At 58.2% G+C, this 27,631-nt stretch overlaps 2 protein-coding genes across 3 annotated transcripts; one reads left to right on the forward strand and one right to left on the reverse strand.

Moving 5' to 3' along the window:
* The first annotated feature begins 273 nt into the window (after positions 1–273).
* Positions 274–27,242, forward strand: NECAB3 (N-terminal EF-hand calcium binding protein 3). 2 transcript variants are annotated; one of them, XM_069034069.1, is made up of 13 exons: positions 274–823; positions 5,293–5,317; positions 6,169–6,277; positions 12,869–12,894; positions 13,204–13,301; positions 21,844–21,980; positions 22,142–22,263; positions 22,684–22,763; positions 23,136–23,189; positions 23,726–23,838; positions 25,396–25,473; positions 25,720–25,811; positions 26,619–27,242. In XM_069034069.1, exons 1-13 carry the CDS (start codon positions 731–733, stop codon positions 26,645–26,647), a joined length of 1,056 nt encoding a protein of 351 aa, XP_068890170.1. In that variant the 5' UTR covers positions 274–730; the 3' UTR covers positions 26,648–27,242. The 2 variants fall into 2 exon arrangements, with proteins under 2 accessions (XP_068890170.1, XP_068890171.1); XM_069034070.1 differs by lacking the exons at positions 274–823; positions 5,293–5,317; positions 6,169–6,277 and adding an exon at positions 12,582–12,663.
* ACTL10 (actin like 10) lies at positions 18,953–20,150 on the reverse strand. Its single transcript, XM_069034509.1, has one exon. The coding sequence runs from the start codon at positions 20,051–20,053 to the stop codon at positions 18,953–18,955; it is 1,101 nt and encodes a 366-aa protein (XP_068890610.1). The 5' UTR covers positions 20,054–20,150.
* Positions 27,243–27,631: the final 389 nt, after the last annotated feature.

Consider the following 27,631-nt stretch of genomic DNA (forward strand, 5'->3'; position numbering starts at 1 on the left):
GGTGCAACTGGGACCACCTAAGCAGCGACCGGGCACCGGGACCCAGCGCCGCCCCGCCCCTCGCCCCTCCTCCGAGCACATTGGTGGTTCTGGGTGCCAATCACGGCCAGCGGCCAATCGGATCGCGGCGGGGGCGGGCCCTCCGCGGAGCCAAAGTTGGCTGGGGCGGCGGAGCCGCCCGGCTGAGTCGGGATCGGCGGGCGCGACCTGCGCACGGCACCGGCCGAGCCGAGCCGAGCCGAGCCGAGCCGAGCCGAGCCGGGCCGAGCCGAGCCGAGCCGAGCCGAGCCGAGCCGGGCCGAGCCGGGCCGAGCCGAGCCGAGCCCAACCATCCCTGCCGAGCCGAGCCTAACAGAGCCCAACCATCCCTGCCGAGCCGAACAGAGCCGAACCCATCCCTATCGCACCGAGGCCGTTGCTACCGCACCGAGTCCATCTCTGCAGCACCACACCGAGTCCATCTCTACAGCACCGAGTCCATCTCTACAGCACCGAGTCCATCCCTACGGCACTGAGCCCATCCCTACGGCACCGCACCGAGCCGTGCCCTACGGCACCGCACCGCGTCCTACGACACCGCACCGCGGTACCGCACCGAACCCATCCCTACAGCACCGCACGGCGTCCCAAGGCTCCGCACCGCGCCCTAAGGCATTGCACCCTCCGGCGCCGCACCGCTGCCCACGGCCCCGCGCCCTCGGTGCCCGCAGCACCCGCACCCGGCGGGACCATGATGTCGTGTGCCGAGCTGCTGGCCGTGTGCCTGCTCTCAGCAGATCGCGGCCCCAAGCCCCACCGCCAGCCGCTGCCCATCTTTCACGACGTGAGTACCGCGGGCGGGACCCCCGCACCCCTGCCCAGCCCCGGGGCCGCCGTGCTTCCCCTCGGGGAGCCGCGGCTCGTGTGGGCGTCGGGGTGAGGCTCCTTCCCGCCTGGTCCGGGAGGAACCGGCCCGAGGGATGCGCCAGAGGCTCTGCGGCCATGCCAAGCCGGAGCTGTGCATGGTCGTGATGGCTTAAATAATGGTGTCGTGTCCTTCGGCTGAATGCTGGGCCTCTGGGTGGCTAGAAACAGCCCACGCATCACCCAGAGCTGGCTGTCATGACTCCTGGAGCGGGAGCTGTGTCTGGCAAGAACGCTGTACAAGGTTCCCTGGAGCTGTTCACAGCCATGGGATCCAGCAGCCCCCGGATGCAGTCCCTGTCCCTGCCCGCTCCTGACGCTCCGGGATTGTGGAGGAGGATGCTCCGTGCAGGTTGGAGGTCGCCCAGGCATCCTGGCGGCTGCGGGCGGCACGGGGGAGTTGAAGATGCAGGTGGTGGCTGTCTTTGTATTCAGAGATGCTGGCACAGTTCCTCCTGCCACACCGCGTCCCCTCCAGGCCACGGCCGCGCCGGGTCTCTGGGGGAGGCGGCTGCATCCCGGCCATTCCCCGGGGCCAGTGGCACAGCCCGGGCCAGAGCCCACCTCTGGTGCTCGGCCCCCCTGCTCCTGGCTGTGTTCTGTGAGCTGGGTCGGGTGGACAGCGCCCAAATCTCCCTGGTGAGAGAGCCCTGGCATTCCCAAGTGTCCGGCACCACTGCGCTCCAAGTCACCCTGTGGACCAAGGAGATATGGGAACAGAGGTGCTGCCCCTGCCCTGCCGCAGCACTGAGGAGGAGAAAGCCAGCGAGGGTTAAGGATGAGGGCTGGTGGTGCCCCGGCACCTGCACAGCCCAGGTCGGTGCCAGCTGTCATCTCCCAGCTGTCATCTCCGTCTTGTCCCGATCCACGTTCACCCCCGTGTCCCAGTCCATCCCAGAGAAGGGGAACAGCAGATCTTGGGCAACACTTTGGGAAGGTGACTGCCACGTCTGGTCCAGTCCAAGACCTCCTGGCGTCCCCGGGGAGGCGCTGGGAAGCGCGGTTCCCTCGGCCGTGGCGCTGCTCGCAGCTTCCAGCTGAGGGTCAGGGTCTCTCTCCTGCCTGGGGGGGTTCGGGCTGCAGGGCTCTCCAGGCAGCATCATTAACCGCACTAATTACTTGGCTGAGGGAAGATGGGCTGGAGGGGGCGGGTAGTAACAGCTGTGTTCCAGCTCAGCTCCTCAGGGCACTCGTTGAGTCGCACATCTATCCCTCAGGGTGTCATTAAGGCAATTAAAATGGGAAATGTTAACAACGCTAGCAGCTGCTTTCCGGGTTCTGACGGCTTCTCTTCCTCTACCCTGTGACTCCTTTGTTCCCACCTTTGCTCCAGAGCTTGGCGGGGTGAGTTTAATCTCTGCACTTTTGGGTCTGGGCAGTTGGCCGGTGTCCAGCTGCCCCCCAGGCTTGTGGGGGTGAGCATCCCACGGCAGCAGGGCAGGAGCCCTGCCTGCCTTCCCGGCAGCGCTGCCCACCACAGATCCCGGTGGCTGCTGCTTCCCCTGGGACCTACCTGCACACCTCCTGCCTTTGGGAGAAGTGAGGAGGAGGAGGAGGAGGAGGAGGAGGAGGAGGGCTTTGCCTGAGACGCTTCGCTGCAGGCGCGGTACGAGCCGCAGTGCTGCCATCGCCCTGTGCAGCATCTCAAGCCTCGGCGAGATTTGTCCCCCAGGCTGGTGCCCGGGGCTTGCTCGCTCCCCTCCCGGGACACGGGAGGTTCAGGAAGGACGGCGTTTATGCCGGTGCCTGGCTGCAGCCTGCCTTAGCCCGCCGTGGGTCGGTGAGCGCGTTGTCCCCAGGGCAGCTGTCCCTCCCCAGCAGCCGCCTGTCCCTGGCTGCCTGTCCGGCAGCCGCGGTTGCTTCCAGACCTGCAGACAGGGAGAAATCCTACAATCTCCTTCCTTCCCGGGGTGCGTGTGGGAATATTTGCGTATCCTGCAAATAAATGCTGGTTCGGTGCCGCTTCCCTCAGTCCCAGCGTGGCTGCGGCTGCGGGCTCTGGGTGAGGCTGCGGCTGCTCGGACCCAAGCCCGAGGGCTGAGGGAAACATCGCGGTCTCCAAGCAGTGTGCCTGTGTTTCTGAGGCTGCCGGTCCGCCCTGAGGCAAGAGAGGGATTGCTTGTAGGGCCCTCCAGCAGCCCACGCAGACCTAATCCCATTCCCAGCTTGGCTTTGCATCACTTTTCCCTGGCTTTGTCCCAGGACTGCTGTCCGCACTGGGAGCAGCGCTCACCTGCCATCACTGAGCATGTGCCTGTGCCCAGGGAGGGGCCAGGATTCGCCCTGTGGAGCATGGAAGTGGCTCTGTGCTGTTTGTGCTTGGCTCGAACTGGGTCCTGGGGTCAGCCAGGGACGGGCTCGCCCCGGGCAGTGCAGAGCCCTGCCATTCCCAGGGGCTCTGGAGCAGACGTGGCCTTGCCTCGGGGGGCTCTCACAGCTCCCTGCTTGTGCCACGTTTATTTTGAGCTCCAGACAGCTGTCGTGTGTGCACTGGCTCGTGTAACTCCCTGCTGGAGCAGTGAGCCTTGTGTGTGAGGGAGAGGCATCCACTCTGTTTGCTGAGGTTCCTGCTGAACCCAGGATGGGCTCACCCCGGGTTAGAGACCTTCTCATCCCCAGGGGATCCTCCCTGAAATTGTGCTCTCCCTCTGAGCCCACAGATAAACCCTGCTGAGCAAGGCCAGCCTGTGAGTGAGAAATGTTTGCCGTCGCTCCAATCTGCACCCAGTGCCTGGGTGACACCTGACTGTCCGTGGGATGAGCTAGGTGGCCTCCGTGACATCTGGAGCCATACAGGTGTCATTGCATGAGCCACGCGTCCCTCTGATGACACAGAGCTCTGCAGGACGAAGCTTCTCCCTTGATGGAGAGTCCCTGGCAGGGTTGCACAGACAAGTGAGACCCACGGGTGCTGCCCCTGCAGCCGTGAGACCCCACAAGGAACCCATTAGCCTGGAGAAAGTTCTGCTTTAAAATCCAGAGAAATCACCACTGTTTGGGAGCTGCAGGTTCCTATCTCAGCTCCAAAGTGCATCCACCACGTCCTGTGTGGTGCTCAGGGAGTGCCCGCCCTGCTTTCCTGCCAGGGAAGCAGCCAGGCCGGCTGGAATCCCGGGGGGATGGTTACCTAATGCTGCTCGGCCCAGAGCAGCCTCCGGGCCCTGCAGCAGCTCGGGGCAGGAGGAGCTCGCTTCGCTTTGTTCAGAAGAGCATCCTCCAAGGAGCTGTCCCTGCTCCTGCTTTCGGTCACGGGGAAGGAACCAGGGAGCTCCAGCACCAGAAAAGCCTCTGTCCAGCTGCAAGCCAGAGGCTTAGGGGGCTTTCCTGGGCAGCTCTTACTTTACTTCAGTTTCTCAGGGAGATTTTGGTGCTGGATGGGGGTCTGCAGCCTCGGAACATGCAGCAGAGCTGGTGGTGGGCAGTGCAGGAGGAGCCGGGGGCAGAGGGGGCAGTGGTGCCTCTGCCTGCTCCGGGGTGGGCTGTGGCCAAGAATACAAAAGTTCTGTCTCCTTTCCCGGCCCTTTTTCTTCCCTAATCTTTCTTCAGACCTGCAGATTTCTTCATCACCCAGGATGATATAAATGAGAGTTGCCACATAGACAACTTTCTGTCCTTGACTCCATTAGGATGCGCTGGACAAAACCTCATGTGTTTTGGTCCGGGAAAACATTCCCAGGCTTCGGAAGTGATGCTGTTCCTCACTGGAGTCAGCCCCAGACCTTCCAATAATTACTGGTGAAACAGATCCCGGCAGGGATGAGCAGCCCCAGCTTTCTCCTGGGTCGTGGGCAGGAGCCTCGTGGTTGGGAACCTGCATTGAGACCCTGAACTGGAGCAGCTCTCCAGCTGTGCTCTGTGGCAGAATATGTTACAGATTAATTAATTCATTAATAATTAATTACGGTGTGTGTGCACGCCGAGGTGCTGCAGGAAGGGCTGTGCTGAGGGGTGGTTGCAAAGCTCAGGGCAGGAGCTGCTGCTCGGTGCAGGTTGGTTGAGTGTTGGTGCTGCACAAAGTGCTCCCTTATGGAGTGGGTTTATACTTAATGTTCCTTCATATAAATGGACTGAAAAATTAAACAGTTGCTATCACAAGGATGTAGCAAAGTCCTTTCTGCTTCGCCTCTGTGTTCTCTGAAAGGTGCTCGATGTGAGTGCTGGGCTCGCTCGGCCAAGGGCTCTGTGCATTAGAGGCAAGAAATGGGTTTAATCATCGGCAAAGGAGAATTTTCTGGAGCAGCCTGTGCAGCCCCAACAGCTGGGGCTTCTCCACGGCTCCCTGAGCTCCTGGAGGTGATTTTCCATGGTGCTGGGTGCTGCCAGGCTCACTGTTCAGCTGCCCTTCTCTCCCTGCTGCCACACTGAGCCCTGTTGTGTTTTGTCTTGCAGATTTTCCGGCGAGCCGACAAGAACGGTGAGTGCTTTGTTCCTGCTGCTGCCTCCCCCTCCCTGCCTGGCTCTGGCTGAAGCAGTGTGGCTCGTTCCCACTGGGAGGTTTGGCTGAAAGAGAGAGGGAGGGAGGAAAATGCTTTTCTGCTTCACCGGGATCCCAGGGCCTGGCCAGGGGCTGGGGAATGGGCTCCCCCAATTCCCCATCCGTGCACCACGCAGGACACAGCCCCTTCCAAGCCCTTCTCCTGGCCCAGGGGCTGTCAGGCTTCTGCTCTGTCCCTCACAGGATTGGTTCTGTCTCCGTGCTCAGTCCAGGGTTTTACAGGCTGATCCTGGTTCTGGGTGCCCCTGGAGCTCCTGGCATTTGGGAGTTAGGCTCTGCTACTCAGTTTTTAATTCAGCACCCATAAACCAAGAGGTCCAAAATCACAAGTGGTCTCCCTGAGGCTTCCCACACTCTCTTGGGCTCTTCTCCTTCATGGTAGCTTGGAGGCTCTAGGAGATGCATTTATTGCAGATCTCAGTGCAGCCCAGGAGCTGAAGTCCTCCACAGAGAGGAAGGAAAAAGCTGTTGAGTCAATGGAGAGCATTTTCTTGCCGTGAAAACCGATGCTGCCCTCACTGTGCTGGTTGTTCTTGGACAGTCTGCGTGCATTTTTGAGAACACAGCAAAGGGGGCTTTTGGAAAGGGCTGAAATTCCCACCTGCAATTCCAGTGTTTTTGATGGGCTGGTGGGCCACGCTTTCAGGGAGATATCTGTAATTGTCATGCACAACACGCCCAGCGTCCCACGCACCCGCTGGAGGCTCGCCGGGGCCGGGATGCTGCTCTCCACAGATATATAATTATTCTTCCTTTTTATTTAAATGCAGATGATGGGAAGCTGTCATTTGAGGAGTTCAAGAACTACTTTGCTGATGGCATCCTGAGCTCGGAGGAGCTGTGGGAGTTGTTCAGCGGCATTGACAGGCGTCACTCAGAGTGAGTACCGTGGTGGCACGGAGGAGATGCAGGAGAAGCTAAAACTGCCTGACTGGAGATGGAGGACGTCTGGGGGCGGGTGTGATAAATAGTCGGGGTAAGATAAACCCACCTCTTGCCACAGGCAGGTGTTCAAACCCATTGAACACCAGCAGCGAGCACTGGTGCTGAGAGCAGTCAGACATTTTGGGAGCAGCAATTGGATTTACTGCAGTTCCACAATGCAAGCAAGCATTGAAAATGCCATTTTTTTTCGGTTTGGAAGATGTATTCCAGGAATACCCAGCCCATGGAGCAGGTTGTGTGTCTGCAGGGGCGTGTGGTGGTGTGAGGACAAGGCACAGACTGTGCAAAGTCCCAGACTTTGCCGGTACTGACACAGGGAACTGCTTTTCACTTACATAAGAGCTGCTTTCCACACAAGTGGGCCAGGTTCATGTAACGGGGAATTTAGGCCAGCTACTTGTAAAAAAAAAGAAAGCCCCAAAGAACAGGAGAAGGAATTGTGTTTAGCTCTGGTCTCCTCGTGAGTGGTGGTATCCAGAGGACTCTGTTGGGCTCAGTTGGGATTCTCATCCCAGCTTTTTGGGTACTTTTTGGCCTCCCTGGGGTCCGTCTGCCCGGCTGGCTGCTATGGGCATGTCTGTCCTGGCTCTGGGAGGAACTGGGTGCTGCTGAATTGCATGGCTGGGCTCTGTTCAGACATTGGGGTGCTGCTGGGGGACAAGGGGCTGCAGCTTCCTGCCAGTCCGGGTGGCAGGTTTGGCTCTGGCTCGTGCCACTTCCCCAGCAGCCCAGGAAGCATCTCCTGCACCTCGGACACCCTTGGCCAGGGTGCAGGTCCCCAGCAGGGCGAGGAAATTTGGGCTTTGCAGGGAGCCAGGGCAGTGGCACAGAAGGCCCTGAGATGCCAACAGCCACCAAGAGCAGCCACCAAGAGCAGCCACCAAGAGCAGCCACCAAGAGCAGCCACCCAGCATCATCATCCGCTCAGGACCGGGGCAGTGGGAATGATGGACCCAAAGGTGTCGGAGCTGGGTTTAGCTCCCACTGCAGTGATGGGCAGAGAAGTGGGCAGGTGTGGGCAGCCTTGTGCTGCTTTCCTTGGGGCCTGGCTGCCCGTTGCTGCCTGTCCTGCCAGCTGGGCTCATGGATGTGGGCAGCAGGAGGTGTCTCCTGAAAACCTCTCTGTCTCTTTGGGCTGTGATCCCAGGAAGTTGGCAGCGAGTGTTCCCTTTCTTCTGGAAATGCTCCTTTCCTCTTGGTCCATTTTTGGGGTGATCTTGGAGCCACAACTCCCCTGGAAAAGCTGGGAGCCAAGCTGGGAGCTTTAACCCAGCTCAAAACTGAACAGGGAAGATCTCCTGCCCTCAGGTCAGGCTTGTTCCATCTGTCTGGAGCAGCTGAGCTGGCCTGACAGGGGCCTGTGCTGCCAGGGGAGCCGTGGCTGCAGCGGTGCCCCCACAGCTCGTTACCGTAACGAGGGTGCCGTAGCTATGGCAACGTGGCAATGGCAGCATCAAGCTGGTGACATCTATTAGCAGGGCATGAGCGCTGGGTCTTTGTTCTCTTCCTGCCACCAAGAGCAGAAGGAGCCCTCAGACAGAGCTGTTTCCAAATTCCTGCCTTCAGTGGCTTCCAGCAAATGTAGGAAACACCGCGTTTGGGGTGTGCGGGATTTGGCGTCGTGAGGGCTGTGCTGGTGCCCTGATGTCCCCATGGTGGGGGGCTGGACAGCCCCTCTCTCCTGGGCTTGCCTTGCACTGGCAGGAGCTTCATGTTTTAGAGAGCTGGCCAAAATTTGCTGCCAGGTTCAAGGGTGTTCCAAAGCTGGAAAGCAGCTACAAGCTCTACAGACAGACCTGCTGTGCTGCTTTCCTGTCCCGTAGCTTTTGTGATGATGGGAAAGTTTCACCCTCAACCCAGCAGGTGCATTTGGTGCTGTGTTTGTCAGGTCTAGGCTGGAATTGGTGTCTCCTTGTCCCTGCCAGCCTGACCCGAGGAGGGACAGTAACAGAGACCTTCATTCCCAGGCCCTCTACGTGTCCAGCACTGCCCAGACCCATCCTGACCCTCACCCATCGCTGGAATGTGCAGCTGCTCCCCTGGGCCCCAGAGCTGACAGCTGGGGAGATGAATATTTCAGAGGTCTCCCACAGTACTTGTTCTCCCTCCACAAAGCCCCACGCTCTCCTCTTTCCACCTCTCACCCCCCTGGCACTCAGGTGGGATGCTGGGGCCTGTGCATCCCACACCTCTGGTGGGGTCACTTCAGATTCTACATCTCCACATGAGGCTGTTTTTTGTTCTGCATTTCAGGATAAGGTTCCATTTTAGCATAAAGTATCCCCTCACTTTAATTCTGTGACATTTAAAAGTTCATGTTGAAACCACACTCAGCTCTGCACGGCAGCTGGTACAACAGCAGGTCCATGGTTTTGCTTGGCTGGTCCAGAGCTCCACACCAGCTCTGGCAGTGGCACAGGAAGGTTCATCTTCCTGAAAAAAGAGCATTTTCATCCACTGAAATGCCTGGATGAGAAGAGACTGATGGTTTTGGAGGGATGAGAGCTCCAAACTGCATCCAGAAGCGTCTGGAGAGTTACACTGTGTGGTTTGCTCTCTGTGTCCATCTGCAGCCCAGCTGGGTGGGACAGCAGCAGATCCTGGGGTGTCACCAGGATGGCAGCAGATCCCAGGGTGTCACTGGGACAAGTTCATGGAGATTTGGTTACAAAGGGCTTTGGACTGAACACTGTGGTATTGCAGGGGCTGGATGCCTGCACTGTGAAACCTGCCCATGGAAGTGGTGTTTGGATTTTATGTTGTGCTGGTTTGGCCAGAGTTAGAAATATATCCTCTGAGAGAAGGCAGGTTCCAAACCACCCCTCCCCTGCCAGGTTTGGGAAGAAAATTAAACTTTTTCCTTGAAGGAAAGTGAAAGAGATAAAAGCTATTTATTTAACAAACACACGGGAAAAGGAAAATAATGCTAAATAATAAAACCTCTCGCTGTGGAGAAAAAACCTGGGAAAGTGTTCGAGTCCTCCTGTTGGTCTCCTCGGAGCTGGGGCTTGGCCCAGGGCCAGGCCCTCTGTGCCTGTTGGAAAGTCCTCCCGATGTGCTCTGATGTTGAAGCAGTCCAGCAGAAAAAGGGAAAAAATCCGAAATTCCAAGAAAAAACAAGTTCAGCTCTCTGGAGGGAAAAAAAACCCCAAAAAACTGGCTGAAGCAGCAAGCAGGGTGCCTCTCTGCTCCTCTCCTACCACAGCAGAAGGCAGAAGCCAAAAAAAAAAGCCAAGAATGAGAGTGTGTTATCTCTGTCTGTGTCCTTGAGGGTTTTTATCTCTCTCCACTCAGGCTCAGTTTAAAAGCATAGAAAGGTGTATATACTAATTTCTGGGCATAGTGCAGCGATAGGGAGTACAAGATCAGGTCACCCCAAGCCATTTTTGTCCTGCACCTCTTGGGGAGATTTGGAAAAATAGGTCTGGAAAATCCATCTTTCCATGAGAGTGTTCAGGAATTGGGTGCAGATTGCTCAGAGCCTTTGACCTGGAGCCACAAGGGGTGGAAGTGCTGACCTGGTGGCTCTTAAAGTCTCTCAGTGGAAATAACCTCAAGCCTGTGATTCTCTGGAAGAAGGGATTCCAGTGAATTCCCTCCCCTCTCTTTACTCAGAGCCTCAGAGCCACAGCATCTGCCAGTCCCTGGATGATGGAGAGTGACTGAAAACACTCCGTGTCACATGAAAAAAGGTTTGGAAACCAGATCTGTGATGGCAGTGGAGGTTCCCAACATGATAAATGATAAAAATATATAAAAAAAAAATTCCCGTCTGCGTTTCTGCAGCTGATTGCTGTTTTCTTGCATAAATTCCAGGCACATTCTGACAAAATCCCAACAGCATAATGATGACAAGATCCTTCATCATCAGTTCAGGCTTAATTACAGTTAATCAGTGGTTTGAGCACAGTCAAAATACGGCTGTGGGAAATGTGGAGAGTCTCAGGAGTGGTTTGGAGGCAGAGGATGGCTCTTCTCTTGGAGTGGGAATGGCAGAGGAGCAGAGAAAAGCCTGCTGCCCCTGGCAGCCCTGCAGAATGGGTCAGGATTTGGTGTGCATGTCCTTTACATGAGCTCCTCCTGGCTTTTTGTGGGAATTCTGGTAGCAGGAGAATGGCACCAGCAGCCCTGGGGTTTGCTTGCTGGGCTCTGTCCCGCCCCTGCCTGTGCCCTGGGGGCTGCTGCAGGCTGAGGGACCTGGGGAGAGGTTCCCATGCAGGGCTGCTGATGGAACAGGCTGCATCAGGAAGGGAAGGGTGCAGGTCTTCCCCTGGACAGCTCCCAGAGGGATGATTTTTGCCCCAAGATGTCTTTGATTGGTTCAGTGTTTAGTGGTTTCGTGATTGTTTAGTTAACATTTCTCTTTAAGCAGCAAACAGACATATAAAGAGTTATCAATAACCTCTGGCCTCTCCTTAGAAGCCACAGGGTGGGAGCTGATGGCAGCTCTTCGTCACACCTTGCTGGCACCAAGGTGGGGGCTGGCAGTGGGTTAAGCTGGTGGCTCCTTGTTCCTGCTGAAACCAGTCCCAGCCCCAGGTGCTCACTGGGACCAGTGCAAATGCAGGGTAACGTGTGCAGGAGGTGTCCATGTCCCCTCTTCGGTGACTTTTTACCCTTCTCTCAGCTGAGAACCAGTGGCTCCCTGCAGTGACAGCTCTGGGCACAGGTCTGACAGGCTGGGCTGTGGGTGCTGCAGTGCCAGGGCTCTTGCAGCACTGCAGCAGCTCTGCAGGCTCCAGGCAGCTGCCAGAAGTGAAGGGGAGCAATTAAGAAGGAGCTAAACCTTCTTCCAGTGTGCACTGGTGCTCCAAACCCCAGTGTCTCTGTCTAGCAGAGCTGCTCAGAGATGGGATCAGCAAAGTTGGATGGAGAGGAGCTGCCAGGGGAAGGGGCTGTGGTTTTGCAGGTTTATCTGTATTGAGTCTCGAGGGAAACACGGATTTTTTATCCACTTAAAAAAGTGCCTGCAGTGCCAGGTGAGTGTGCAGAGCCCTGCCTAAATCAGCTCCTCTGTGTTTAAAATAGCTGAGCTGGATCCCAGCCTCACCCTGCCCCTCTCTGCTGCCTGCAGAGGCTCCAGATGCAGTTATGGAGCAGAGGGGCTGCAGTCCCCCTGCCCTGGCTCTGCCACCCCTCACACCAAAATATTCCTGTGCTTTGAGCCACTGCCTGCTGCTGAAGTGCACCAAGTGGAAGCCCAGAAGAAAGAGAGAGGCAGAAACCAGCCTTTGATGTCTTGGGAAAAACTGTAGGGAGATTTTGCCTTGATTATTTCACCGTAAATGGAATTTTGGACACTTTGCACACTGTCCTCTAATTTTACACGGGGGTGTTTTTGTCCCTTTGCCCTGTGAGCAGTGTCAGAGGGGGGACAGGGTGATGTGGCCGTGGTTTCACACCCCCTGGGCAGCAGCACTGCAGCATTCCTTGTGCTTGGAGCCTGGCAAACTCCAGGTACCGCCGGTTCCTCCATGTGTGACAGCACTTAAACACTTAAAAAGCTCTCTTTTGGGCTCTCTTCTACTTTCCCAATCAGGATTAAAAATGGTTGTAACCATCTAGGGGATTTTGAGGCAGCAGGATGCTTTGAGCAGAGGCTGATTTGAATCAATGATATCCTGGGGTCTGTCCCTGCAGGCTCTGGGTGATGCTGGGCATCGAGAGCAGCTCTGCCTCCGTGGCTTTGGCTGCCTGAGCCGATGCAACAGCACCATGCAAACCCATCCCCAAAACCTGTGCCTGTTTTTGAACATTTCCTTCTCCCTCCCCACCCCAGCAGCACCTTTAGTAGCCACAGCAGGGACCTGGCCAAGCCCTGCAGGGATGCCAGGGTGGATTCTGCAGTGCCATGCTCTCTGTTAGTGAAAAGAGGTGGGGGCCTGGCCTCTGCCTCCAGGATTTTGGAGCCAGATCCCTGCTTTAATGACCTTCAGGGCAGGAAAAACCGCTGTGGTGGGCTGTGAAGCCATCCAGCCCCCCGGGAGCCTCCAGGCAGCCCCACACCACCGGGGCTCTGAGGGCAGGGAAGAGGAGGAGGAGCAGCTGGGGGAGGAGGGCGTCTGGTGCCACGGGGAGGAGCTGGGCTGAGGTCAAGGATAAACAAGGAGGGAGCCCTGGCTGGATGCTTCCCATCTTTGGGGGAAGAGGTTGGGTTGAAGAAGCAGCTCCAGGGCTCAGAAATGGGGCTGCCAGCCAGGGGCGTGGGGCATCTCCATCCCAACCCCACCCTGCTGTCACAGATGCTTTCCCAGCACACTCCAGCTCCAGGAGATGTTGGTGGAGCCGATTTTGTTGCTCCTTCAGCCCCTGCAGCAGAGGTGCTGAGGGGCTGGGAATGGCTCCTGAGCTGCTGGCTCTGAACCTGTACAGCTTCTTGTTTTTCTAAACCCTTCTGAAAATACATGAGCAAGCAGTAAATCTGCTGGGACTCGAGACAAGCCCCCAAACCCCTGGTCACCACCACTGTTTCCCCCACACCAGCCCCACTATCTAACAGGAGCTTTTTTTGTGTGTTTCTTGCAGTAACGTGGACACGGAGAAGTTGTGTGGTAAGTCAGGAGATGTTCCTGCCCTGGAGAGCTTCCCCTCCCCAGGATGTGCGTGGTGGGGCTTGTGTGTGTCTGAGCCGGGCAGGACTGGCTGCCATCGGCAGTCCCTGGGCCTGAATCCCAGCACAGAGGTGCTTTTCCCAAGGGGATAAGGAAGGACTTTTCATTTCAGCCCAAGTGGGAGAATGATTCTGGAAAGGGAGGGGAATGCCCCCCCTGCAGCTCTGGGCTGTGTGTGGGGAGCAGGAGCAGGGGAGGCAGAGATGGAGGTGCTCAGGAGCCTGACCATGGTGTTCTCTCGTGCTGCAGATTATTTCTCGGCGTACCTGGGGGAATACAGGAACGTGCTCTCCGCCCTGGAAACCCTCAACGCTGCGGTGCTGGCAGCCATGGACAAAACCAAGCTGGTAAGGACGGGCAGCAGGGCGGGCAGCAGGGCAGGTGGGCGTGAAATTGGAGCTGTGGGGAGTGCAGCTGCTTCTTAGTGTGAGATTTGGGGGTCGGAGGCAGCAAACCCCTCAAATCAAGGGGGTGCCTGGGCGTGCTCGGGTTGTCTGCGTGTGGGGGCAGTGCTGCAGGCACAGGGCCTGGAGGATGGGGAGCCCAGGCCGAGGAGGACAAGGGTAAATCCAAAGCTTTTGTGCTCTGGAAACATCATCTTCCTCCTTGCAGGGCTCTGGCAGTGGCTGTTCCAGCAGCTCCTTGGAGGGTCCTGCCCAGGGACACTTTCTGGGAGCATCCCCGAGAGTCTGTGTTGAGTTCTGAGCCAAAACAAAGCATTTCCCACCCTGCAGCGTGGTCCAAAATCTGCACTGCAGGGTTGATTTGCTCTGCAGGGACCCCCCAGCAGCTTGTGCTGAGCACAGCCAGTGCTCCCAGCACCAAATCCCGGCTGCAGGAGAGGGGCGGGAGCTCTGCAATTCCCTGTCTCCCAGCCTGGTGCAGCGTCCATCCCTGCGGGAATGCTCTCCCTCCCTCTCCCCGCAGCTTGTGCTGGTGGGAAGCAGATTGGAGGCTGCTAATTAGGGCTGTGCTGGGCAGCGTCGGGATGAAGACAGTGGGGAAAGGGACCAGCAGCCCCCTTTGCACCTGAAGTATGTTAAATGGTTTAGCTGCGTGCTTGGGCTGGTGCTGAGCCGTGGGAAGACCCTTTCTGTGCCTTCGGTGCTTTGCTCGAAGCAGATGAGGGGCATCACCCGTGTGAACACTGCTCTGACCGAGAGGAAAAGGGGGGTCAGTCCCACACTCATCAAAGCGGTGTTTGTGCCTCTGCAGTGTCAGTCCCTCTCTGAGCTTTGCTCTGGCCAGAGCCAGCCTCAGCAGCGTCTCCCTGCACGTGTGGAAATTTCATGCCAGGAGAGGGAATCTCTTGAAAATGCATGTTCTCGTTGGTTCAGGTCCCCAGCCCCACTCACAGCTGTTAAATACAAGTCCAGAGGGAGAGGAGGAATCCTCTCCAGAGAGCTGTGCTTTATTTCAGTTCCTTTCTGTCCTGTTTTTTTGGGTAATGAATGTGTGTAGTCACGCGTTTCTCCAAAGGACAGCACAGTCACTGTATTGGTGTGATGCATTCCTTCACTCCGTAGTTTCTGGTGCTACCGGTGTTCCCTGGAAAAGAGAAGCAGGTTTTTCCTGTTGAAACAAATTTCGATGGACTCATTTCTCCACCTGTTTGGATCTGCCCAGAGCCAGGGCAGTCCAGCGTTCCCAGCACCGCTCTCACCCAGGAGAGGTCTCTGCTGATGAGGTGCCCTGATCCCAGCCCTGATGTGCCCCAGGGCAGATACTGATCCTGCTGGGAATCATCTCCCTGCACTCCCCTGCTGTGCTGGGCTCTGAGCTGGGGAGAAGGCAGGAGTGGGCAGGGCTCTTGCAGAGCTGTGGGATACCTGCCACTGCTGCCAGAGATGATAAATGCTGCATTCCTACCTGCTGGGACCTGAATATGTTCCCACATTTGTATTTCCAGAGTTGGACTCGGGCTTGAGTTATTATGGGATTAATGGGCTGGATTTTAGCCAAAGCTCACACCTCTGTGAGCCAGGGCAGAGAACAGATTTCCCAAATTACACCTGCCCCTCAATTCTTTTCGTTCAAACACCTCTCTGAGGTCTGAGAGCCCCACTTTGGCAGAGAGAGCAGCCTCATGGAAGAACCAGATGAATTTTCATCCCAGGGAGCTGCTTGTGCACTGCGAGAACTGGAAGAGCCCTGCTGAAGGGTCTGCAGTCCCTGCCTGTTCTTCCCAGGCTGTATTTCTGAGGACTTTGCCTGACTCTGGAGCAGGCAGTGATGCCCAGGCTGGCTAGGAGAAGGAGGAAATCTCTTGCTTGAGCTGCCTCTCACCACAGCATCCCTTAGTTAGGGCATGATCCATCTCCAGTAGTTCCTCACTGCTGCAGCCACGGTGTTGCTCAGCCCTGCATCCTCCAGGGACCCACAGCTGGAAATGTGAAAACGAGCAGGAAAACAGACAGAGAGCCTGGGCAGCTCCGTGGGGGATTGCTCAGACCATGCCAGTGAGCTACAGCGAGGAGGGAGATAAGGAAACAGGAGCTCGGAGGGAATGTGCTGTGGGTGTATTTGGGAGCTGTGGTTTGAAGCAGTGCTGCCAGAAGCCTTTTTGGTATCGAATATTCCCAGCTCTCTGCTTGTCACTGCGGGCCAGGATACCTGGCATGGATCACTGGCCTGTCTCCTGGCTGGCAAGCTCCTTGATCTGCTCCCATGCACCTTGTCAGGATAAACCCTGGGATAAAGTGTGGGAAGTACGAGCTGGGTTTGTCCTGTGGGCCTGCAGTTACTGCAGGAAGCTCTGTGTGTGTGTGTGAGCAGTAAACCTGCTCGTGGTTGTTTTTATGGATCTACAGGTCAGCAGGAGAAAACCAAACCATTAGGGGTTCCCATGCCTCCATCCTTCCTCACTGGGCTGGTAGGAACATACTAAAGAAAATATGCCTTGTCAAGAAGAGAGGGTTTTTCCTCCAAATTCTGTCATTCCCACTTATTTGTAGAATAGAACGTGATAGCTGTGCTGTAGTGTGCTGCTTACCCCTTATTTTGTGGCTGGACTTCATGTTTGCGATATAATTGCATCAGGGTAGGAAGTGAGCGGTGGAAATACCTCAGAAAACAGTCTGATGTTTCTCACAGGGAGCCTGTATGCTGAAATCTTTCCATTTCCCAGTGAGCAAACACTGCAAACCCTCACATAAATACCTCTCTAAGCCAGGCAGCCTTATTTATCCTTTGACAGGAATTATGTGGCCACCCCTTCCATTCTGTCCTGAGCTTAACTATCATCATAAGAAACCAATAAAACCCCTCAAAAGCAGAATTGTAGCAGCTCTTGGCAACGTGGTGATTTTCATCGGGGTAAACAGAGCTGAAATACCAGTGCACCACCAGAATTCCTTGTCTCCTGCTTGCTGAGTTATTTCCTTTGTGACTCCCCATGGGCCTTTGCCATGAGCAGAAACTGCTGTGCTTGGTGAGTTTATTGAACCTCTGACAACAGAGGGCTTGACCTCTGTGCTACACCTGATGAGAGGATTTTGGTTTTTTGCCCCAAAACGAGGCATGCAATGGGGGCCGGACTTTCAGTTCTTTCTCTCCCCTGGCATGAAATTTTCCAAGTTGATGCAGAAGGTGAAGCAGCATTTGGAGCTCTCCTGAGGGATGGCTGTTTCCATCCTTGCCTGCAGCACGTTCCCCTGGGCGTGCTGTGTTTGACGAGGCGAGAGGCAGGAGGCAGCTGGCAGTGCTGCCTTGTCCCCATGGGACCCTCTGCAGCTGAATCCCTTCCAAGCACAGCGTGCCCTGGGCTGGGAGGGGATTTTGGGGGCTGTCACCCCACGCTGGTGCCTGTGCCCGTGTGTTTGGGGTGTAGGGACTCACCTGGGTGAGCTGTGAGGCTCGGGGCAGGCTGAATGTGGTGTTGGTGAGAGCAGCTCTGCTCCTGCCATAAAACTCCATCCGTGGAGGATGTGAGGCTTAGGCCATTCAGGGTGGAAGCTGAGAGGATGGGCAGTGCTGGGTTGGTGCTTATCCCAGAGCCTGGCCCTGGGAAGGGGAGTGATGTGCTCGGGGAGAAGAATCCATCCCCCACACGAGGGGAAGCGTCCGTGTGCCAAGGCTGTGGCAGGGCTGGAAGGACACCTCGGAGGTGGGAGCACACCTCGTTCACCCCACAGCTGCAGAGGCTGCTTGCTGGGGGAAGGGCCCTCGGTGTGGCCAGAGGGATGGCAGCATTTGCATTTGGATTTTGGGTAGTGAAATGGACTGTGCAGGGCTGTGTGGTGGGTGAATAATGTACCTGCTGTGCCCCCCTGGGGACTCACTCACTCCAACTGTGTCCTGGGGAGGTTGGAGTGTCTCTGTTCCCCTTCAAGCAGGGAATGTGTGTCCGGGCTGGCAGGAGTTGGGTGGGCACAGAGAGGCAGTGCTGGCAGGGATTTTAGTGCCTGCACACCCTGGGATGAGGAGGGGAAGGGGTGGGCAGGGGTCCCCAGCCGTGAGCTCTCCATTCCTGGGGCAGGTGGGGTGCTTGGCGGGGAGAGGCTGGAGATGCAGAGCTGGAACTCAGTTTCCAGCTGCTTCTTGTCAGTGTTGCTGCCATCCTCTTCCTGAGGCAGGAAAATGAGATTCATTTTCCAGCAGGGATAAAAACCCCTGGCCCCTGGTGCTGGGGGGGGGAGCTGTGACCATCCTTTGCTGACTCCAGCATGAGCCCAGAGCTTGGGGGATGAACATCCATCATCTCCACTCCCTTTCCCTTTCCCCTTCCCATCCAGCCCAGTCAGATACAGCTCCTGGACTGGGCTGGTGGCACAGAGCAACCAGAAAACCATGAGGGGCTCAGGACCCTCCCCACTGCCCCCCTTCTTTGACACCAGCAGTGGAAGGGTTACAATGAAATCCTTCTGTGCAGAGCTTCTGGAATTCCAGATCCTCAGTGTGCTGGAGAGAAACACAGCAGGAATTGGAAATATTTGACCCGAGTAGTGGGGTAGCATTGCTGGACATGATTTTGGACATGGTTCATGGAGCCTGGGGGGGTGAGGGCAGCCTGGCTGCGGGTGCTGCAGCCTTGGGGCCACACGAGGACACCGTGGGGAAGGCAAGGATGCTGCTCCTGTCTGTCTCCTGGTCTTGTCGAGGAAAGGGGCTGACCTCTCCTGGTGGACGCCAGCCCTCTGCATCATGTGGAGGCTCCTTCCCCGACCTCCCACTGCTGGTCCTGTCTCTCTCAGTGCTCACGGTGACATCCTGTGGTTTCTGTGTCCCTTGAGGAGCTGGCCCGGGGCTGCCCATGGGGACAGGAGTCTGCTGTGACAGCTGGGCTGTGCTCCCCAGCTGCTTCCTTTGCACCCTCGGATCCTTTTCTGATCGTCTGCCGAGCTGAGTCAGTTCAGCGAGGCAGCAGCAAAGCCAGGTGAGAAAATGCCTGTTCAGGGAGCTGAATCGGCTCCCTGGAGCACCAAATGACCTTTAGACCAAAATTGCAAGGAGTGAATGCAGTTCCCTGGTTTTCAGCTCATCTTTCTTACCCAGTGCTGACCTGTTCCCGTGCCAGGATGAGAAATCACCTCCCGTAGTAAAGTGGCTGCAGCGCAGGTGCTGGGTGGACATTCCCCTGCTCAGCTCCTTCCTTCAGCACTCGTGGCTCCCCTTGGGGGTCCTGCAGTGCTGACAGCTGGAGAAGGCCCCTTCCTCATCCTGGCAGCTGTATTTCCTGTTGGAAAATGCAGCCTGGAGCCTTGGGATTGACTAAATGTACCCAGAGCAGACAGTCGGCGTGGCCTGGATCCCCGGCATGAGCCCCGAATGTTTTCCATCCCGAGGGGCCACACCCTTGTTAGATAGACGGTGGATAGGAAATAACCTGGAGTGTCAGTGAGAAGCACTTTGTTTCTTTTGGGGCTCTTTAATTGACTTTGCAGCCGTGCAGCAGCGCAGGAGCTGCTCAGGCACCGCTGCTGCAGCTGTGCCCGGGGCAGGGCAGTGTTTCGGAGTCACTCCTCCTGCAGAGTGACAGCGGGGGATGGCTGCCACCTCTCTACTGGAATTTTGTGTGCACGTACTCGGCCCCGTGCTCCTGGTACTCGCCCTTTGTCATCCACGTGTGCTGGAAGGACGTGAGTGAGGCTGCCATGGAGCCCCCAGCCCAGGCTGCTGTGCCCCGCTTGGGGTTTGCCAGGACCTCAACGTGGACGCCTGCGCCTTGGAAAAGCAGGTTCAACTCCAAGCACATCCTCTCGGGAAAGCCAGGAAACATGGAGGAGCCGCCTGAGAGCACGATGTTCCCCAGGATGTGCCTCCTGGCGTGGTCAGGCACGGTCTGGAGGCTCTGCCCGGCCAGCTGGTGCAGCCCGGGGCAGCTGTGGTGCAGCAGCTCTGGCCGGAACAGCGGCTCCGGGCAGCAGAAGCGCTCCTTGCCCAGGGTTATCCAGTGCCCGTCGGGGGTCTGGAATCTGGCTGGGTGATGGGACCCTCTCTCCCAGAGGTCTCTCTCGTAGTCCAAGGACACGTAGCAGCATTGCTCCTTCAGCCGGGTCAGCGCCGCCTTCGTCAGGGCCTGCAGCACCGAGGGCTCCCTGGGGCTCTCCAGCAGCAGCCGGTGCAGGTGCCTGGACAGCTGCTCCCCAGCCACCCCCAGGCAGCGGCTGCCCTTCCTCAGGGTCCGGCCCCCGCAGACAGAGGTGACGTGGGACATTGCGGCCCCGGCCTCCACGGCCAGCCCGGTGACCCTGCCGTGGGCGCAGAGCGACAGGAACCCGGTGTTGGCCACGTGCAGGGCGGGCACCCCAAAGCCCTCGAACAGCACCTCGGCCGCCTTCTCCCTGTCGGCGGCGGGGCAGGACGGGGACTCGGCCAGGAGCACCGGATGCTCCTCTGGGGGCACTTTGAGGCAGCAGCAGAAGAGGTGGCTCCACAGGGCTCTCATGGCATCCCAGTCTTCAACGACGCCGTGCTTGAGGGGGTAGGACAGGGGTGCTGCGGCCCAGCCACCCGTGCTCTCGGTGGCACGGAGGTGCTGCTGGGCACTGCGGGGATGCACCAGCACGGTCCTCAGCACGCACTGGGGCTGCTCCTGGCCAGCAAAGCCCCCCCGCGTGAAGTGGCTGCCGCTGTCTATGACCACTGCGGGCTTCAGCATGGCTGGCGCTCCGCAGGGACGCTGGGCACAGGGGAAGAGCCTGCAGTGAGACAAGAGGTGTCTTGTGAGGGCAAACCAGGCTCAGGTAGGTGCTCTGCAAAGGAGGCTGGCTCAGCCCCACTGGAGGACAGCAGTGTCTGCTCCGGAAGTGTCTGGGTACGTCACAGCCTTCCCTTCTGTCTCCTTGCTCCCTGTCTCACTGAGCATCCCTCCTTGGGTGCCTTGTCTCCATCCCCGGAGACTTTCTAACAGCGCAAGGACAGAACTTCAGGTGGTTTTAAGGAAGCAAGTGAAAACTGGACAGGAAAGTTGAGTGGTTGGACCAAGTGGGCTGTGGCCAAAGGAGTGTGGCCAGCAGGTAAGAAGAGGTGATTCTCCCCATCCACTCTGCTCTTGTGAGATCCCACCTGGAGTACTGTGCACGGTTGTGTTTCCCCAGCATAAGAAGGACATGGAACTGTTGGAGAAGGTCCAGAGGAGGCCATGAAGTTGCTGAGGGCACTGGGGCACCTCCCCTCAGAAAGCTGGGGCTCTTGGGGCCGGAGAAGAGAAGGTTGTGTGGAGACCTCCCAGCACCTTCCCAGTGTGTGAAGGGGCTGCAGGGAGAGTGACTCTTCCTCAGGAACTGTAGTGACAGGACAAGGGGGAACGGGATCAAACTGAAAGAGGGGAAATTTGTGTTGGATATTAGCAAGAAACTCTTCCCTGTGAGGGTGGGGAGGCCCTGGCACAGGGTGCCCAGAGAAGCTGTGGCTGCCCCTGGATCCCTGGAAGTGTCCAAGGTCAGGTTGGATGGGGCTTGGAGCAACCTGGGACAGTGGAAGCTGTCCCTGCCCATGGCAGGGGTGGAACAGGATGATCTCTAAGGTCCATTTCAATCTCTTAACATCCTATGATTCTATGAATGCTGCTGCCAGCAGAGCCCATAGCACATGGAGAGGAGCCAAGAGGATCTGTGATCCCAGCTAGCAAAGAAAGGAAGGAGTTTGGGGTGCCTCTGTGTGTGTGTCCCAGCACTTCCCCAGCTCTCTGTGCCTCCCAGACCTAGTCCTGTGGCATGGTGTTCCTCTTGACCCACTATTTGGGCACCCTCCAGGCCAGGTGACCTCTTCATTCTCTCCAGAGCTTCTAATGTGCCCCTCTGGAGCCACCTTTACGCCCCCCAGTGTAAGCACACATCAGAAATTCATCAGGGAAGCTCTCATGGAAGCAGACAGGCTTGGCGCTATCTCCCTGGGCAGAGAGGGCATGAAACCAGCCCCTGCCCGGGCGTGCCAGTGGTGGGTGGGTCCCTGGAAGGAGCTGCCAGCACCTGGGGGGCCACTACAGGCTCCCAGCCTTGTCCCAGAGCCCTGGAGTGAGCAGAGCAGTGTGTGAGCGGGGGGCACAAGGGATGCTGTGCCAGCCCTGGAGCCTTCCCTGGGGCTGGGGGCTGTCCCTGAAGGTGCTCTTTACCTTGTGGCTTGTGTCCATCTGCCCTCCTCCACGGCTCCTGGAGCTGGGAGTGCTGGGGCCAGGGCTGGGAGTGCTGGGGCCAGGGCTGTGGGTGCTGGGGCTGGAGTGCTCATGGAACCATGCGTGCACTCCCCTTGTGATCTCACAGGCAGTGCACCCCGAGGGTTCTTCTGCCCTCCAGCGTCACTTCTGCCCTAAAGCATCACTTTTAGTGATAACTAAAAAAATCTGATTGAAATCCACCCCATCTGGTTTACTTCAGGGACCACCCCTGCCCAGGTGTGCCCCTGCGCAGAGCCAGAGGCATCTGACAGATCCTCTCCCCTTTGCCCCAGAGGTACGAGACGTCCTCGAAGATGGAGCAGTTCCTGACCCGGTTCCTGCTGCGGGAAACCATGCACCAGCTGCAGTCCCTGCAGGCGTCCCTCGAGTGCGCCGTGGACACCGTGGAGGAGCAGGCGGGCCGGGAGAGGTAACGGGGTGGGACGTGCCGGTCCCCCTGTCCCCAACCCCCGCACTGGGAGGGACAGCCGGGAGCGAGATCTGCCCTTTCCAAGCCCCCTGCAGAGCTGGCACCTCTAGGAATGACTTCAACCCCTCCTTTTGCATTTTTTTTTTTTTTTTAAATTCCAGAAAGGACATCAAGAAATCGGAGACTTTGGTTGGCCTGAGGTCAGGGAGGCGGTGTGGGCGCAGGGGACAGAAGAACGTCTGCCTGTCCCCAACAGACCCCTATTCTGGGATGCTGACAACAGGTACCTGCTGTCCCTCGGGCTGTTTGTGCCCTGCTGCAGCCTGGAGGGGGTGTGGGACCAGCACAGAATCACAGAATCAGTCAGGTGGGAGAAGATCTCCAAGATCGAGTCCAACCATTCCCCCAGCACTGCCAAGGCCACCACTAACCCATGTCCCCAAGTGCCACATCTGCAGCAGCACTGGGCAGTGAGGGCTTCTCCAGAATGGAGCCTGGAGCATCTCACCCAGATGCCAGCTGGAGCTCCTGTGAGATGTTGTATCTCTTAGGCAGTGGGAAAAGTTTCAGTAGAAAAAAACCCAATTTTTTTGGATTAAATCAGAGGTTTAGAAGCTTTTGTATTGTGAGGTGTTGAGCAAGCTTTTGCAATGACAAAACAGAGCTTTTTTTGGGTGACATCCCTGTGCCCTTTGCCGTGCAGGGGTTTGTGTCGAGGACAGCAGCCAGTGGATGGCTCAGATCAACAGGCTCCAGCAGCTCATCGAGAAGCTGGAGTGCAAGGTGTGTGCCCAAGGGGGGTGGCTGGGACTGCCCCACACCTGGGCATGGCCAGAGCAGTGCTGAGACCCCCCTGTGCCAGCAGCCCCCCTCTTCAGCCCTGGCATTGTCACAGAGCTGCACCCACGCACCAGCCCTGCAGTCTGCAGAGCCCCCCTTCTCCCTCACCTCTGGTGACCCTCTCCTGGCTTCCCCAGGATGCTGACGAGACAGTCGGGCCTCACTGACCCCACAGATGAGCAGGGCACAGCCCTGCCCTCCCCAGGTACCACAGGGAGTGTCCCTGGAGCGGTGCCCACCTGTCCCCTGGGTTACAGCCCCTCCTGCTGCTGAGCTCTCCCAGTAACCTCGTTTTTCCCCTGGTGTTTGACGCAGAGCCCACGCCTGGAGCCGCTGAAGGACGAAGCCATGTGCAAAGGCCAGGATGCAGTAAGTCCCTGTCCCTGTCCTCGTGGTTTGCAGGTGCCTCCTGTCACACACACGCTGCCTCTGTGCCCCGGCATGGGGGAGCTCTGGCTGATGGAGCAGGGTGGGATTCAGGGCTGTGGGGCCAGCCACGGGACAAACGCAGCTCCCTCATGTCCCTGACAGCTCCAGGCAGTGCCCACAGGCAGCCCAGAGCAGGGCAGAACTCTGTGAGTGCCCAAACCCCCCAGGGGTGCTCTGAGCGCCCACACACCCAGGCGGAGGGGTCCCCGAGCCCCTTTGTGCTGGGGGAAGCACACTGGGAACTGCAGCAGCCCCAAAGCAGGACCCCCGACCCCACCGGGGGATGGAGCATCTCCTGTTGGTGTGGTCCTTGTAAAGACAACCTGTCCAGGTGGGAAGAAGCCCCTTTGTGTCCCCGTTGTCCCCCAGCGGTGGTGCCAGAGCCGCTGCGGTGCCACAGGATGGCACAGCAGGGTGGGAGCAGGGAGGGCAGGAGGGGACAGGCCAGCCCCTGATGCCGCGCTGTCCCTCGGCAGCACATCCTGGTGGCCAAGAGGCAGATCTCGGTGGCCACGAGCAGCATCGAGGAGTTCCGGCAGGCGTTCCGCTCCTACACCGAGGGCACGGCCGGGCACAGCAGCTGCCTGCAGTAAGTGGGGGGCTCTGGGGGGTGCTTTGGGGGTGGCTCCCCCAGAAATGAGGGGTTTAACACCCTTGGGGGACGCAAGGATTTGTATGGAGTGTTTTGTGTGCTGGCCAGGGCACGGGCGGGCTCGGACCTTGCAGACAGGACGAGTGTCACGGCTGCAGCGGTGGCCCTGCACTATCACCCCAGTAAGAACCAGTGCCTGGCAAGGAGTGGGGAAGGTTTACGCCAGCAGGAGCGGCTGTGGCGTGTTCCTGTGAGCGAATGCACGAGCTCCTCCAGCACCGAAGGACTCGAAAGTGAAGGAAAGGTCAAGGGCAGAGCTCCTGCAGGGCGTTCATTTATGGGGAGTGTGTGGGAAGCTGCCAGGAGCACCTGAGGCTGACCCTGTGTGAGGCCAAGGCTGCCCCAGCATTGCTGCTCTGCCGGCAGGGACACGGCACTGCCAGCCTGTCCCTGAGGTGGTACAGCTGCTCCCTGAGCGCTGCTTCCCTTCTCCCACGGGACACTTGAGGCCGCTTGCAGCCGGCAATGTTCGTGCCGTTCCCGTTTCAAGTGTCATTTTTCAGCTCTTCACTTCCAACCAGCACAAATTCACATTTTCAGTGCAAACAAAAGGAAGATGCTCGCTGTGACACGTGCGGCGGAGAGAATGGGAGGCTTTTTCTTTGGAATAGATGGGCGTTTTTGTCATCAGGGCTATTTGTGGAGCCAGCGGGGTGGCGTTGCACGGGCTGGCTCTGCACGTGAGCGGAAAGCTGGAGCCGAGCCCGGGGAGACTCCGTGGGCCTGGTTCACTCCAGGGAATGGCGAAGCCCCTCGTGGGAGCAGGGAGCCTCAGAGCTGCTGGGTGACACGCTGTGCTGTCCCCCCGGGGCTTGGCCCCCTCCAGCAGCCCTTGGCAGCAGCTGGAGGAGAGGCTCGTCCTCAGCTGGAATTGCTGCTGCGGCAGCCGAGCGCAGCTGCTTCCCCTGGCCCTGCACTCGCACCCCGCTGCTGCCTCCCACCCACCTTCCCACGGGCTGGGGGCAGCCCCAGCCTTTCCTGTGGCAGGAGGGAATGTGGGAAGCAGCGCTGGCAGAACGGCATCGCTCTGGGGGCAGAGAGCTGCGGGTTTGTGCTGTGAGCTCAGCTCCTGCACCCGTGCCTCAGTTTCCCCCCGTGTGAAGGGTGACAGGTGCCACACACCTCCTCCGAGGGGCTGGTAGGATGAGCTCTGCCCGTGCTAAGGATGAGTAAGGAATAATAAAACACAGAACGTGCTGGTTCCTGGGCAGCAGCAAAGACCTGTGCAGGAGCTGTGAAGCTCCTCTGCCACCTGGACACGGGCGCTGTGAAACAGGATTTGGGTTCGGGATCCCCTGGAGCTGTTCACAAACTGTGAATGCATCCAAACTGTGCTCTGGAAGCCTCGTGGTGAGGCTGGTGTGCAGAGCAGTGCCCCCCTGTCCCAGGCTGCTGGGGCACGTGTGGCCACGCCGCTCCAGGCTCATGCCAGGGCTGTACCAGGGCCGTGCCAGCCTGCCCAGCCCCGGCTCAAGGGTCTCTCTGTCCCCACAGTGTCTCTGCCTGCAAGCTGACGGACGAGGCCTGCTTCATCCTGTACGAGTTCTGGCAGGATGTGACCTCGTGGAGAAGGTGGGACAGTGTCCGTGTGTGGGGCTGGGTGCTGGGGGGCTCAAGGGGGCTGCCTACTGCTTGCCCTGCCCTGTGTGCCCTGGGGCCATCTGCAGCTCACCGGGGGTGAACACCCCCGATAGAGGATTTGGGGAGCAGGGCAGGAGCAGGGTCTGGTGCTGGGGGGTGCAGAAGCTGCCCTGTCCCTGTGTGTGGGCAGGGGGGTCCCAGCACCACATCCCCCTGACCCTACACGCTGTTTTACAGCCACTTGCAGTCCAGCTGCAGCAAGACTTTCCAGCAGTCCATCCTCAGCTTGCTGGAGTCCCCGGAGCTGCTGACCACCATGCTCTTCCCAGGTGAGGGTGCCTCAGTCCTGCTCCGGGTGTGCTGCAGAGGGAGGAGCAGGGCAAGAGCAGGGCAGGAGCAGGGCAGGAGCAGGGCAGGAGCAGGCAGCGTGGCTCCCTCCAAGCAGAAGATTGCTTTGGGGTGACCTAAATAATGTTTTTCAAGCCAGGGTGAGACCCGTAGTCCCCAGCAGGTTTGGCTGTGTGAGCTGGGGTCTGTCCCCTGCCCACGGGTGCTGTGCAGTGGGGATAGGCAGGAGCAGGGACACTTCCCGGGTAGCAGATGAGCTGAGATCTGTCCCAAATACACCTGGTGCCTCGTTTGTTTTCCACCTGAGCCCTGAACCCGCTCTGCAAAGGGCTGGTGCTCCTGGGTCAGTCCCAGGGGCTGCATGCAGGGCTCCAGCGCAGTGCTGGGGCAGGGGAGAGGCCAGCACAGGGAATGTGCACGTTCCCATGGTCCCATGAAGTGTGACCAGATGTGGGGAACTGGAAGCAATATCAAGCCCCAGTTTGCTTCCAGGCATCACCTCAGGGTCTTGTAGAATATTTAGTCCATAAAAGGTGGGTTAATTTGGACTGAACCCTGTGCTGCTGGTGCTGCTCCTGGCTTGCCAGTCCCGCTGACCACATTCCCTGTGCTCTCCTGCAGAAGCTGCCACAGCTTCAGGGGATCACCCCTCTCCAGGCCATGCCATGGGTGGGGGTGGGTGCTTTAGAGCCAGAGATCTGCAGGCTCAGGTCCCCCATCCCTGCCCCCCAAACCCCCATTCCCAGTTTAACACTGCCCTCACCTCCCTGCTTTCCCTCTCTCCCCAGCTTCCTGGTGGATCATGAACAACAACTGACCCGGGGCAGCGTCTCCAGGACACCATCAGCATGCGGGAGGACGTGGAGCCCTGGGCACAGCCATCACTTTTGTCACCTCCCTGTCCCTCCTTCCCTCCTGTGGCCTGTGGGGGCTGCCTGCCCTCGGGCCTGCCAGTGTTTTGCTCCTTTGCTCTTTTCATGTTAATTTATTTCTTTATCCTGCTCCTAAGACAGTGTCTGAGCTGCCTGGGGGAGCTGTGTGGGGGTGGCAGCCTGGCCTTTGGGGGAGTGCTGGGCTGGTGCTGCAGCCCAGGAGCCCTCAGTCCCTCTTGCACTCCAGCTCCTCTTCGTCCTGGCTCCCAGGCTCCACAGGGTGCTGGGATGGGCAGGGGGACAGGGCTCTGGCCAGCTCTGACATCCTGCCCAGGAGCCAGGTGGCTTGATATGGATTGTGAAGAGTCTTTTATAGGGAAAAAAAATATTTCATCAAGTACTTCTGGCAAGGTGTACCTGCTCGTGCCCTGCCACGCTGGCAGCAGGTGCTGTGGCTGTGAGACTGGCTTTGTGCCCATGGCTGTGCCTGGCCCCAGCACACCCCACTCCCTGCTGAGGCCAGAGTGGCTCCAGGCTCTGCTGCTCCCTCAATTCCCATAAACCAGCATTGGCACCGGGCAGTGCTGCCAGAGGTGGAGCTGAGTTAATGGGGAGGGGTCTGGGGTAGGGGACACTAAAGGAGGGGGGAAGGCTGGAGAAGATCCCAGCTGCTCCATGGCTTGCACTGGGGCTTTCCTTGGTGCTGCTGCAGCAGCAGATCCTCTGCTGAGCCAGGGAAAAATGCACTGTCACAACCAGCGTGGAGGGACTGCCAGGGCACAGGAGGGACCCTCCTGGCATGGAAAACATCATCCTTGTGCCCCTGCCTGTCCCCAGCACCAGTGTGGGGCACCATGGGTGCCTGCACCCTCAATCCTCACTCACCTGGGACCTGCTACCACCCCCCCAAGCTCTTTTCCCACTCCCTC

This window comes from Aphelocoma coerulescens, chromosome 20, assembly GCF_041296385.1.
Source record: "Aphelocoma coerulescens isolate FSJ_1873_10779 chromosome 20, UR_Acoe_1.0, whole genome shotgun sequence".
In the NCBI taxonomy this organism is placed as follows: Eukaryota; Metazoa; Chordata; class Aves; order Passeriformes; family Corvidae; genus Aphelocoma; species Aphelocoma coerulescens.

Bases quoted from the DNA above. Each gene is read 5' to 3' on its own strand.
- ACTL10 (XM_069034509.1), bottom strand. From the start codon at position 20,053: ATGCTGAAGCCCGCAGTGGTCATAGACAGCGGCAGCCACTTCACGCGG.
- NECAB3 (XM_069034069.1), top strand. From the start codon at position 731: ATGATGTCGTGTGCCGAGCTGCTGGCCGTGTGCCTGCTCTCAGCAGAT. The intron at 23,839-25,395 runs GTAAGTGGGGGG...CTGTCCCCACAG, and splicing joins GGGCACAGCAGCTGCCTGCA to TGTCTCTGCCTGCAAGCTGA. The intron at 25,812-26,618 runs GTGAGGGTGCCT...CTCTCTCCCCAG, and splicing joins GACCACCATGCTCTTCCCAG to CTTCCTGGTGGATCATGAAC.